This window comes from Miniopterus schreibersii (assembly GCF_964146895.1).
Source record: "Miniopterus schreibersii genome assembly, chromosome: 14".
In the NCBI taxonomy this organism is placed as follows: Eukaryota; Metazoa; Chordata; class Mammalia; order Chiroptera; family Miniopteridae; genus Miniopterus; species Miniopterus schreibersii.
This window is the reverse complement of record NC_138114.1, coordinates 36,716,586-36,728,701: the sequence shown is the minus strand read 5'-3', so window position 1 is coordinate 36,728,701 and position 12,116 is coordinate 36,716,586. Positions and strand designations below refer to the sequence as shown.

Here is a 12,116-nt window from a genome sequence, read left to right as displayed (position 1 = left end):
TTGCCTTGCTGGGGAATCCTTCCACATCATTAAGTAAATAAATACTCACCCCTGCCTCTCTATCTGCAATATCCATGCAGAGATGCAGAATCTACTCCACTGCCTGTTACACCCACCACCATTCTGGAGGGTGACGTCCCTGATGGAACTGAGGTCCTTCACCCAGCCTGTGTCTGAAGTCATACCATTCCCTGCTGTTGAGCTTTTAAGTCAATTGAATCTTTCACTGTGATTAATAATAATACAGGAGAGCTCTTTTTCCACTTAGCTGGCCCCACATAGCTCCAGCTGTTATAATATTGGTTATGGATTCTATCATCTATCTATCTATCTATCTATCTATCTATCTATCTATCTATCTATCTATCTATCATCTATCATCATCTATCAATCATGTATTTATCTATCTTTCATCTATCACCTATCTAATCTTTTGAGAGAAAGGAAAATAAGTCATGAATACATCTACATAGTTGACAGAAAAATCTATTCTCTCTCCCTCCCTCCCTCTCTCCCTCCCTCTCCCTCCCTCTCTCCTTTTCTCTCTCCTCCCCTCCCTCCCTCCCTCCCTCCCTCCCCCCCCCCCTCCTCTGCCTACCTATCTACCTATTAGGAGGTGTGACAAATCACATTTCCCTCTTACCTCTATGATGCTCTTCACTTTGTCCCCCAAGCAGGGAATTCCTTCTGTGTCCTTCATACTGATGATGGTGAACGGCAGTGATTTAAGTACAGAGGCAGCTCTTGCGAATACCACATAGGAGCCTTCATTCTCCCTAAACTCACAGTCTTCAGCCAGTACCTCAAAGGCATCCTGAAGGGTAAAGCCAGGTGAGTCAAACAAGGCCTGCTTCCCAGCCCCTGAGCCAGTGCTTGCTTGCAAATGTCTCTCGCTCTCCTTTGATATTGGAATGCTGCCTGCCCTTTGCCCAGAAGGTCAGGATTGGGTCTCCAGCACCTCGGCACCCCTCCCTTGCTAGACAAATGGAGTTGAATTGAAAAGACAGGCCACAGGGTGCTTTGTAAGGAGACTTGGAGCTCATTGCCATTAGACGTTCAGGAATGATTTAACTACAGCATGACCTCATGCTCACTGCATCCTACTAGTCATTACTCCGCATTACTGATTCTTCCCTTTGTTTGCTGACTTTCCCACCAGCCTGTGGCCAGGATTCTGCCTTGATCACTGGGTATCCCATTTCTTAGCTTGTATATAAAACACAGTCAGCACTTAACACGGGCGGGTGGAACGATGGGTGTAATCACAGGTGCACAGACCGAGGCCAGGGTCATTCGAGGCCAGGGCAGGTTTGCTCTTCTAGCCGAGGACAAAGTGGCTGCAGCTGTGAGGCCTCCTGCTCATGGTGCCCAGTAGCTGCAATTTCCTGGCCTCCCTCGCACACAGGGGGCTAGAAGGCTAGACACGAGAAGTTCTGTATTCGATACAGTACTGCATGTTTTATCCACCTGATGGCTGATCCTTTGCTGGAGGACAAGCAGTTGTGGGCTTGTCCACACAACTGCCAAACTTCAGGGCTGGGTGGAGCTTTAGAGATAACCTAGCTACTTTCTAATTGAACAGACGAGAAACTGAGGCTCAGAGAGGAATTGGCTTCCCTGAGCTTGTTAGTATCAGAGAAGCGAGAAGCGAGGCCTGCCATCTCTCAGCTTTTTGGTTTCCCAGCAAAGGCTGTTTATGCATTATTGCTCTTTTTACTATGTTTTTTGCTCTTACTATGGTTTGGACTAACTGCAGTATTAGATTTCTCAGGATATTTGCCTTTGACAAGAGTCGTGCCCAATAATGACAGCGCTCAATAAATAGTAATCTACCATCTCTAAAGAGTATAATCCGAATATACTTGTCCATTTCCACGATAGAAGTAGACCTATTATTGATAGAAAGAAAAACCAGACATCAGGGTTGGGGAGGCAGGTGAGTGCGGGGAAACTTCCCTAGCTTTTCAGAAGAATTCATAATCTGTAGGCCCAGGGGAAGGAGCTGCACGCCCGTCATCGGCTCTGGGTGTCCGCAGCCCCGTTACCGTGAATAGGCGGTTGCAGTTGTTTAAAGTGGTTCTTCTCTGACATGCGTACGGAGAGACCTTTCTCAGAGCAAGTGGCGGAGTCTCCTGGGGCTCCGGGCTGGGGCTCCCTGAATCCTCTCTTCTCACCTAAACAAATGCAGAAGCACCCACTTCTAATAACAATCAATACTAATAGTAATAGATACGGATGAAGACAATATCGGAGGCAATTTAATGGCAATTATCTCTGGAAAATAGATAAAAGGACAAGAGAGTCAAATTGTATGTGATACAAATCTCTAATATTTGAATTTGTTATAATTAACATGTATTATTTTTGCAACCAGGGAAAAAAAACATGAAAAGGGACCATCAGTGAAATTTTCCAGGAAAAAAAAAATGAACCTTCCTCCTGAGGGTTCTAGCACATTGGTGAAGGATTTTGAATTAAGAGCTTAATTTACTTAATTTTTTTCATTACGAATGGTCATAGTAAGAAAACAATAGGAACCTTCTACTTCTCTGGCTGCCAGAGCACCAAGGCTTCAATATTTTGAAGCATTTGTGTACAGACCCCTTCATAAACATAGCCACCACATATGAAGTGCCTACTATATAGGTCAGGTTTTGGGTTAAGTGCTTTGCATGTATGTTATTCTAACCCTCAGCACCATCGTATGAAGTAGGCACTATGGTTGTCCCACATTACAGAGGAGGAAACTAAAGCTCAGAAAAGCCAAGTGACTTGCCCAAGGTCACACAGGGAGTGAGCAGAGAATCCATGTCTGTTGATTCCGCAGCCCACGTCCTAACCATCAAGCCAAGGACAATGGAAATCACAACCAGGACACTTACCACAAGCTGGTGTTGTCCCGTCATCTCCACCGGTTTTCCTGCTCTCATGCATTCTATCAGCCAGGAGACATCGAGGAGTTCCAGCTGTGAGCTCGCTTTTATATTCTGTACCTGAAGCCACTCCAGCACATCGGAACCAGAATTATTTTCTGCCACAATGTGGGTGACGGAATCACTGCAGAGTAAGACAAATTACCAGCTGAAGGGGCTTTTAGAGTCAGAAGCTCTCCTCTTCCCTCAGGGTGTTCAGAACATTCCGTCTAATGGAGAAAGACACATACTAGACCCGACCACAGGCACAGAGAAGTTAGGCCTCAGGGCAAGGGAATTCTATTTTAATAGTGTGGCAACAGTGGCCTGTTACATGTGAGATGCAAGAAGCATTAACTAAACATTAGCAAGATCATGGTGTCAGTGCAAAGCCAAGGTCCAGAGATTGTGGAAGATGGAATAGTCCTTGAAGTAGCACCCAGCGCTCTGCATGGGGCTTTGGTGAGCTCTTCCATTTTTATTTGTAGAGAGTTTTAGTCTAGTGCCTTTCAAACTGGTTGACTGTGTCCCACAGTGAGAAATACATTTTATATCATGACCCAAAACAGAAATAGACATAGATGTAGATATGCTTATAACCTCCCAGTCACTTGATCACACAGCCCATTAATAGGTAGTGACCAGCCTGTGGGAAATGTTGCTTTCCATGTTCTTCTGTGATGTAAGACGGGCCGGGATCTTTTCCCTAATATCCACTGAGCAGGTACCATGTTTCAGCACTGTCCAAGACCTTTACACACATCATCTTGTTTAATACTCACATAGCTCCCCAAGTAAGTGTATGTCACTCACACTTCAAAAATGAGGAAACTGAAGAACAGAGAGGTTATGTGACATCCTGAAGGTGACACAGCTAGTAAATGATATTTATCCTTTTTGATGATTTTTTCTGGGTCAAGTATGTTATTTTTAGTTTTTAACAAGTCTTCACAGTCAGCATTATATCATTGGGACCAATGATTTTTAAGGCTCTTTCAGTTCCAATAGTCCGAAACTGGGAGAGAGCAAGATGCATATCTAGGCATCCAAGAGAAAACTAGAATTCTTTTCTCTTATTTTTCCTACCTTTCATTCTTGACTTCCTTTTTCTCCTCCATTTTTGGATTGACTCTTGGATTCATTCGGTATTTTTTGGTTTACCAAAATCCTCGATGCTCTAGTCCCTTATATAAAATATATAACCTATGCACACCTTAGTATTTGCATATAACCTATGCACACCCTCTCGTATATGTACTTTAAATCATCTTTAGATTACTTATAGCCCCGAATACAGTGTAAATGCTATGTAAATAGCTATTATACTTTATTGTTAAGGGATCAACTTTCTGGAATTTTAAAGTTATTTTCCACCTATGATTGGTTGAATCTGGGGAACCAGTGGATATGAAGGCCCAACTGTATATTCTTACTTAATCCCTCCAAGAGTCTTTGAAGGTGCGCAAGGTAATTTTAGATGAGAAAAACATGGCTTGCAGAGGTTACATGAAGCCAGGATTCAAACCCAGGTGTGCATGACTCTAGCAATCTCTTAACGTTCTACTAGACTGTGGTTAGACCCCTCGGTGAGGTTTTGTTTGTTTTGGTATTTTTCTGTCATGAGCCGTCTATTATCATTTTTCTTCTTAGGAGAAAAAATATGCATGAATATAATTTTCAAGGACAAAAAAGCCTGGGCTGGGGCTGAGGTCGTATGTGCCTTGCCCCTGAGGCCTGGGCTTCCTTCTTATAATAAAAGGTGATAGGAGGCCTCACACAGCCAGCCCCAAACTTTCAAAGACCCCAAGGCCCTACTGAGATGGCTGTTGCTGAAATATCAGTGGATTCAGTTCCTTAAATGCACTTAGTTTCTTAGCCATGGCTAATTCATGTGTTGGTCTAGGTTTGGGAGGCCTTGAGCCAATTAAAGCAGTTCTGAGACAGAATTTGTCCCTCAGCTTCCCACAGGGCAAACATGCAGGGTCTTCTGCAATGAGTGCTGGACTGAAATGTTCTCCTCGTGCTCACTGGTGTCCGAGGGCGAGGGGAGTGTTATAATCTGCCTCTTTACAGTCTGGGTTAGAATCATGCCTGGTGCCCAGCACATGGCCAGATTCATAGTAATGGTCAATAGGTAGACCACTGGTAGAATGAATAAATGAACTGATCAATCAATGGCTCTAAAGGAATGTTTCTGGTTTTTTGTTTTTTAAGATTTTTTATTAATTTTTAGAGAGAGAGGGAAACATCGATGTGAGAACAAAACATCAATTGGCTGCCTCCAGCACGTCCCCTATCGGGGATCAAACAAGGTATCTGCCCTGACTTGGAATCAAATCAGCAACCTTTCAGTGCACAGGATGACGCCCAACCAAATGAGCCACACCAGCCAGGGAAGGAATGTTTCTAAATTCTAGTGTCTACTGGAGACACCCAGGAAGCTGGGTTAAAATTCAAATGCCAGTCCCTATTACCAGAGATTCAGATTCAGTAAATCTTACCTAGGGCCCAGGAATATGCATTTTGACAAAATCCCTCGGAGGTTCTGACATGGTCAGTCAGTCCTAGTTATCTGTTGGTATGTACCAACTGCCCCAAAATGTAATGACTTAAAAAGGGTAATGATTTTATTATATCTGCAATTTTGTGGGCCAGGAATTCAGGCAGCTTGGCCGTGATCCTTCCGTTTGGTGTGGTCCCGATAGAGGTGCAATGTTCCACATGTCTGACACCTCGGTGAGGATGGCTGGGAGGCTGGGCTCAATGCACCTATCAACCTGACACCTTTACAGGGCCTCTCTCAGAGGAGACTCAAACTCCTTAAGTGAGGTTCTGTGATCCAGGGAACAGGAGAAGTCACCAGGCCTTTTATGACTCAGCCTCAAAAGCCAATAGTGTCACTATACGTTGAAGCAGTCACAAGCCCTCCCAGATGCAATGAAAGGGAGAATAGCCCCTGCCTCTCCCTGGGAGTGCCCATATTTTAAAACCCACCCTCAGCTCAAGGACTCCACTTTGAGAAACACTGCTGGAAAGAAAGATCTTTCTTTAACTGCCCCACACTGGATGTTGGGCTCAATTGCAGCAATGTTTCCCAACATGGTACTCATTTCCCTGCAGGTACATCAGATAATTTTAGTAGGCACACAGCTGAACATTTAAAAGGCATATGTGTTTATATATATCTACATTTTAAAATTATGCCTATCAGACATGGTTTTAATGGGTTTTATGGTTTTTACATTACTCCTTAGGACAAAGCTAAATTACTTTTAACAATACAGTTTAGGAACACATTAAGTGTATGATAGCACATATGGTAAAGCATGTAAGAACCCTAACTGTGGCACTCAGATGCCTGGAAAGCCCTGAGTTACGGAATTAACTCATAAATCTTAGTTCTGATTTTTTTTTTTTCTCTGATACCTATATCCTGGCTTTTTCTTCTTTCTTTTCCTAGTTGGTCCTGCCTCTCAGTATAATTAGAAAAACCCTCCTTGGAGAAAGAGGCAGCCATCCCTTTTGCCAGGAGCCGGGCCTCCAATCTGACTTCCCCGATTTTTATCTTTGTTTTTAAAACTGTTTTTTTCCCCCCTGGAAAGGTCATTCCTGATTCTTCCCATCTGATGTAGGGCTTATTTTATAAGCAATGACTTTAAATAGTAATTTATAGCTCAGCTGAGCTGTTTACAGTTTAAAAACCCTCCTGCCAATTTTTCTTAGCAACTGATCTCTTTCAGAATCCCTGAAACAGAAAAATTGAAGCAGTAAAGACAGGTTTCTATTTCCAACCCTGACAGACTTAAGACTGATAGGGCCTTGCCTTACTTTTTTGGTCTTCTTAAATAGTACTATGAACATTTCCATTAATTTAAATTCCACAAATCTCAAAATACCAAGTAATTTGGACCAGAGCAGGACCAACGTGTACATTGCATGCTCTTGAATTTATAAAAATGAAATCTTTATCATTTTGCTGCTTACAGAAGTAATACTGATATATTGTAGAAAAAAATTTCAATTACTAAAGCTAACCTTGGTTATCACAAGTTCCTCTGCTGGTTCCGTAGCCAGCAGATAAATCATTCTTTTGAGCAAATATTTCCTGAAGCCTACTGTGTGTAAGGAAATTGTGAGAGGCCTAAGGGTGAGGTGTGCGTGATGGCCCTGCAGGCGCCCTGCCCTCCTGGAGCCAGGGAGGGGTTACTGGGTGGGGTGAAGAACAGGCCAAGCGGGAGGCCACGGATCACACCTGTGGGCCAGGGAGGGCGCTCTCTCCTCTAAGAGGGTTTCCAGGGGCCTTAGGTCTTATAGAGAGGTGTAGGGGGAAGGGGTTCGAGGTCGGGGGGGGGGGGGGGAGTAAGAAAAAAAATAGAGAAAAACCAGGGAAGATGTGTTTGGATATTAGACCTGGAAGGGACCTAGAGATGAGCTAGTTCTAGAGCTGGTAGCATCTTTTTCATCTGGGATTCAGTTTATTTTGCAAACAACAGTTTTTAATATTTTGATTTCAGACACCATGAATTTGAAGTGATGGGACTTTGTCAAAGATAAACAAAGCTGGACACTAGTTAGAGCTGCAAGGATAGATTTTATTTAGTAATAACTTTCGCAGCAGGGAAGACCGTCCAGCATGACTGGAGTTCAACTTCAAGGAAACAAGGCAGGAGACCTTTTAGAGGCTGGGGTGTGTTAAGGGAAAGGCCCTGAGGGGCAATGAGGGGAGTCGGTCCATGTGACCAGGCCACCTGGATTTGCTAGCTGGTGCTTACTCAGAGGAGAAACAAATTTCTTGAATCTTTAGGACAGGAGGCAGTGGTGCAAGTTAGCGCCTTTGCCTTCCCGCAGAGAATGGGACTGGGACTTCTCTCCCTGAATGCTTGCCTTTCAAAGAGCCAACTCTCTGGTCTGTGAGAAGACCATTTGGGGTGGTTGGAAGATTTACATCTCAGAGGCAAAGGGAGGGTTTATAACTGCAAGATTTCTACAGCAACTGCTCCAAGAGGGGGTTCAGGGGCCCATCTGCTTGCTGCTAGGTTTTGGCTGGAACAACAATACCTTCTCCTGGCAGCCTTGAGCTTTCTCAGGCAGGCACTTTTTTGGGGGGGGTGGGAGGAGGGCGTCCTGGGGACATGGCCTTATGCTGCTAGAAACCATGCTAGAGAGAGTTTTTTTAATCAACATTCAGGTGAAAAACCATGGGTTTCCCAAGGTGAGATTCCTTGGGACGTTGGAGATAACAGTTTGGGATAATGACTGAGGCCCAAGCCACATTTCCAATGTGACATAGGAAATGAATGGAAAGTGCAGGCAGGCGGGGTAGATAAAACTAAGCCAAAATAACACAAGAAGGCTGAATGTGAAGGGCTGGGCAGGAAAATGCCATTTTTTTAAAAAAAAAGAAGACCAGTACCTACTTGGAAAATATATTATGGTCTCTTAATTCTAGATGATAACCAAGCTACAATTGCTGACTCCCTTGTCCAACTGTAAACTCCTCGCTGGCAGGGCTCCCGTCTTCTAGTTTGCATCTCCAGAACCAGGCCAATGTGCAGAGTGGGCATGAACTGAACGCCTTCCTTGTGATGGTCTGCCTTGCTGTTTTTGAAGACAATGCCTTCCAAAGGTACCATTGTAGATGAATTATGGAGGTCTGGGCAGGACAAAAGTGTCATTTGATGGATTTCTACTGCTCGAACAGGGAAACTCAGCAAGTGTTAAGCTGCTGGATGGCACCACCCTGGGGAGCCACCCTTCCAGCCCCGGCTCTTTCTTCTTCAACACAGAAGGACGCGCAGGAGAATAAAACAGTGCCAGGCGGCTCCGTGCACCCAGGTGGCCATTTCTAAGCTGTGCGCCAGGCCCAGGGAAAGTAAGAACCAGATCTGCCTGCAAATTCAGTCCTTCCGGAGGCCAAAGAATGTGCCGGGAACCACGAAGGCTGCTGCCTGTTTTCGGAACATACTTTTTTCCTTCGCTCCTCTTGCTCTGATTCCTAATTACCAGAAAGGACAGGCATAGCTAGTCTTCATTATTGAGAAGCATCCTTTCTTTTAAAAATCAGCTTTTATTTTCATTTTTAAAATATATGTATATTGTAGCCCGGCCGGGCGTGGCTCAGCAGTTGAGCGTCAACCTAGGATCCAGGCGACTGGGGTTCGATTCCCAGTCAGGGCACATGCTCGTGTTGTGGGCTGCAGCCGATCAATGACTCTCTCATCATTGATGTTTCTATCTCCCTCTCTCCCTCTCCTTTCCTCTCTCTGAAATCAATAAAGATATATTTAAAGAAAAAAATAAAAAATAAAATATATGTATATTGTAAAAAATTTGGATAACACAGAGAATAAAAGCAGCCATAATCCTTCCCTACTACTCCTCCCCCTCCCCCAAAATAAACACTTATAACATTTGATGGTTTCCTTCCTGCCTTTGTTCTATTGTTTATATCACTTGACCTAGTTCATACTGAGGAGAAAGAACCCTCTCCTTAGGGTTTTCTGTAAAGGTCAATGGAGCCAGCTGATTAACAAGAAAACAATCACACTTTACATTTGCATAACTTTTAATTTATCAAAGCCCATTGACATCCATCATGGAATTCAGTGAGCACATCAGATAGACTAAACCATGTATCTGGAAACTAAGGTCAGAGAGGAGAGAGGGGGGCCTTGCCCCACATGATGTGGCTGAGAAGGGTCAGAGCCAGAATCTGAGGTCTCTCTATTTCTTATCTAGAGATTTCCCCTACAATGATTTCTATTGTCCTTTCCAATTAAAGCCTTTATGTCTAAGCACAGAAATTCCGTTTGAGAGCTAGGACTTCTACTTCCTGTGGTTTATTTTTGTGCCATTGAACACATTTGTATTTAATGTGTCTGCTGAGCTGCCAGCCTGGGAACTTTGCCACCATCTCATGCACAGCAGCAGTTTGCTCACCATGCACCAGTTTCCTCTGTTGCCCAAGCAGCTGGGCTTGGTCCCTGGCAGCAGGCACCTGGGGCACAGCGCAGCCTCTAGGGCCTCTTGCCAGAAGAAGAAACTTGCCTCCATCATTTCCCCAAGTACCTGCCTCAGCCACCATGTACGTGTTTGTAGCTGTGCCTGTAACCAAACTAGTCAGCCCTTGCTGGAGGTATGGACCGTTCAACAGAGAGCTTTCTGTGTAAGTGGTACCTCAACCATCTGGCTCTCACCTTCCTGCCTGGCCCTTGCCAAATTTCTTTACCACAGAAAAAGCAGTTCTGTGTATGCTAAGGCTTTTAATTTCTGTTTTTTCTATTTCTTCTTGTTTTAATTTCTTATTTTTCTATTTCTTTTTGTTTTAATTTCTGATTTTTGGTCTCTTTGCCTATGTCATCTTTCCCTTCCTAATTTCAGCATTTTATGTAAGTCTGTAAAATTAGGCAGATTTAACAATTTGATGAAATCGAAGATTTCATAGAAAAAATGTTAAGCCCCCAAATGGTGTTTTGGGTTTCACATCACTAATGAGATAGGGATTAAAGAGAAAAAAGAGGCAGAGAGGGGACAAAGAAGACCATATAGAGAGAAATGAGAGGGGACAGAGACCACGGAAGACTCAGGAATTTCTGAACAGGGCACTTTATTTAGTAAAAAAGAAAATGTTTCTGTGCCATTGCGTTCTCATGTGAATTATAGGTCTCGTGAACATTATCACATCTGATTATCGACTTTTCACAAGCAATTTGAAGCTGGCATTTCTTCAGCAGAAAAGGCTTGGCAGTTTTATTTTTAAACATCAAGGACTATTTTTTAAATGCAAATTTACTTTCACATAGAATCCTTATAGTTTTCCCTGGAGAGAGAAAAAATTCTATAGCCTATTCCTTTGGCTGTGAAAGCTATCGATTGTGTTAGTCACCACTCTTTCGTCACTGCAGGCCCCCTGCTGGTTCTGATGGGAGCCATTTGTGTCATGGTTCTAATACTATTTACTTTTGGATTTCCTTTTGTTTACTTGCCACCTGTTTGAGACCAGCGAAGAGCTTATATACCAGTTAGAAAAGCAATAAGGTAACTGCTGGGATGTGAGTGGGTTTGCAAGTGAACCAGGCCAGGCAGCCCAATGCCAGCTTGGCTAGCTCCTCTTAAGCCATCCACCCATCACTCAGTGTGGGAGCCACCACCCTGGGACAGGGCTGTGCCTGAGCCTTTAGCTAGCATCTCTACAAACCCCACTCAGACTGGTCTTTGAAAAAGCAAGATCAAGGCCACATTGGGGTGTCTGTGGTGAGCCAGCTACAGTCACTCATCCTCCTAGCCTGTCACAGACAGTGGTCACCTCAGTATAGCTAGATGTTTAGCTCAAGAGAAAAGCCACCGAAGCATTCTTTCTGCCTCAAAGTAGCTGAATTCTTTTATTGAACTCAGCGGTGTTTTGTGTTCAAACTGGTCAAGAATGAAACTGAGTGGTTTCAGGATTGAATTTTCCAACTAGGTTTCTGTTTATCAGCTTTAGATACCTCATCTCACAAAATTGAAAGGGAAAAAAAAATTGTACCTTATTTTTGGATGCTAACTAGTTTCAATATAATTGTATTCAATATCCACTCATCTTATTTCCCATAACTAATTGGCTCAGATTTGTTCCTTGATTTCAAACCTGTCCTCCCAAAGGGAGCATCGCCTCTTCCCTACATGGGAGAAAACACAGGTTCCTTGGCTTTTGAAGGAGCTGTTCACAAAATTGATTCACAAACGAAATCAGTGGTGTCCTACCTGAGCTCATTCTCAACCCTGAATCCTTTTCTTCGAGCCAGCTCCATGAGGAAGGCCCTGCGGGTAGTTCCCATTTTCTTCTCCAAAATGAACAGGACCAGGTCTCGGAACTTGATGTCCTGAGGTGGGGAAGCCATCGAGCCGCCCATCTGCCTGGGTCTCTTCTTCCGAGGGCCCAAGTGGGCCATGCGCAGCGAGTCCATGGCAAGGAGGCTGCTTCTGCTCCTGGCTGTGTCTTAAAGTGGTGTCTCCAGAAGCTGGGGAGAGGCTGCCCCTCCTTCATAAGAGCTCTGATGTCACCTCACCAGCACACGCTGAAGGCAAGGCTCCTGGGCCCTGCCCTTACCATGTTCTTCCTGGTGAAGAGTGATGGGGAATCTTTGCCTCTGTTCAGCTCATTTGTCCAATGTGGAGATCACAATGGAAGCAGTAAATTAATTTTTGCTTACCTACACATAATCT

At 44.0% G+C, this 12,116-nt stretch overlaps 1 protein-coding gene across 3 annotated transcripts in view; it reads right to left on the bottom strand.

Annotated features, from left to right (window-relative positions):
* DNTT (DNA nucleotidylexotransferase) overlaps window positions 1–11,857 on the bottom strand; it is a gene marked incomplete at its 5' end in the record, with an annotated part of 28,272 nt that extends 16,415 nt beyond the window's left edge. For all 3 annotated transcript variants that reach the window (XM_081157879.1, XM_081157878.1, XM_081157880.1), the window contains 4 exons: window positions 644–814; window positions 2,046–2,174; window positions 2,883–3,057; window positions 11,655–11,857. In XM_081157879.1, the coding sequence (XP_081014005.1) occupies window positions 644–814; window positions 2,046–2,174; window positions 2,883–3,057; window positions 11,655–11,857 (678 nt within the window). The remainder of the gene's footprint in view (window positions 1–643; window positions 815–2,045; window positions 2,175–2,882; window positions 3,058–11,654) is intronic.
* Between the last annotated feature and the right edge of the window lie 259 nt (window positions 11,858–12,116).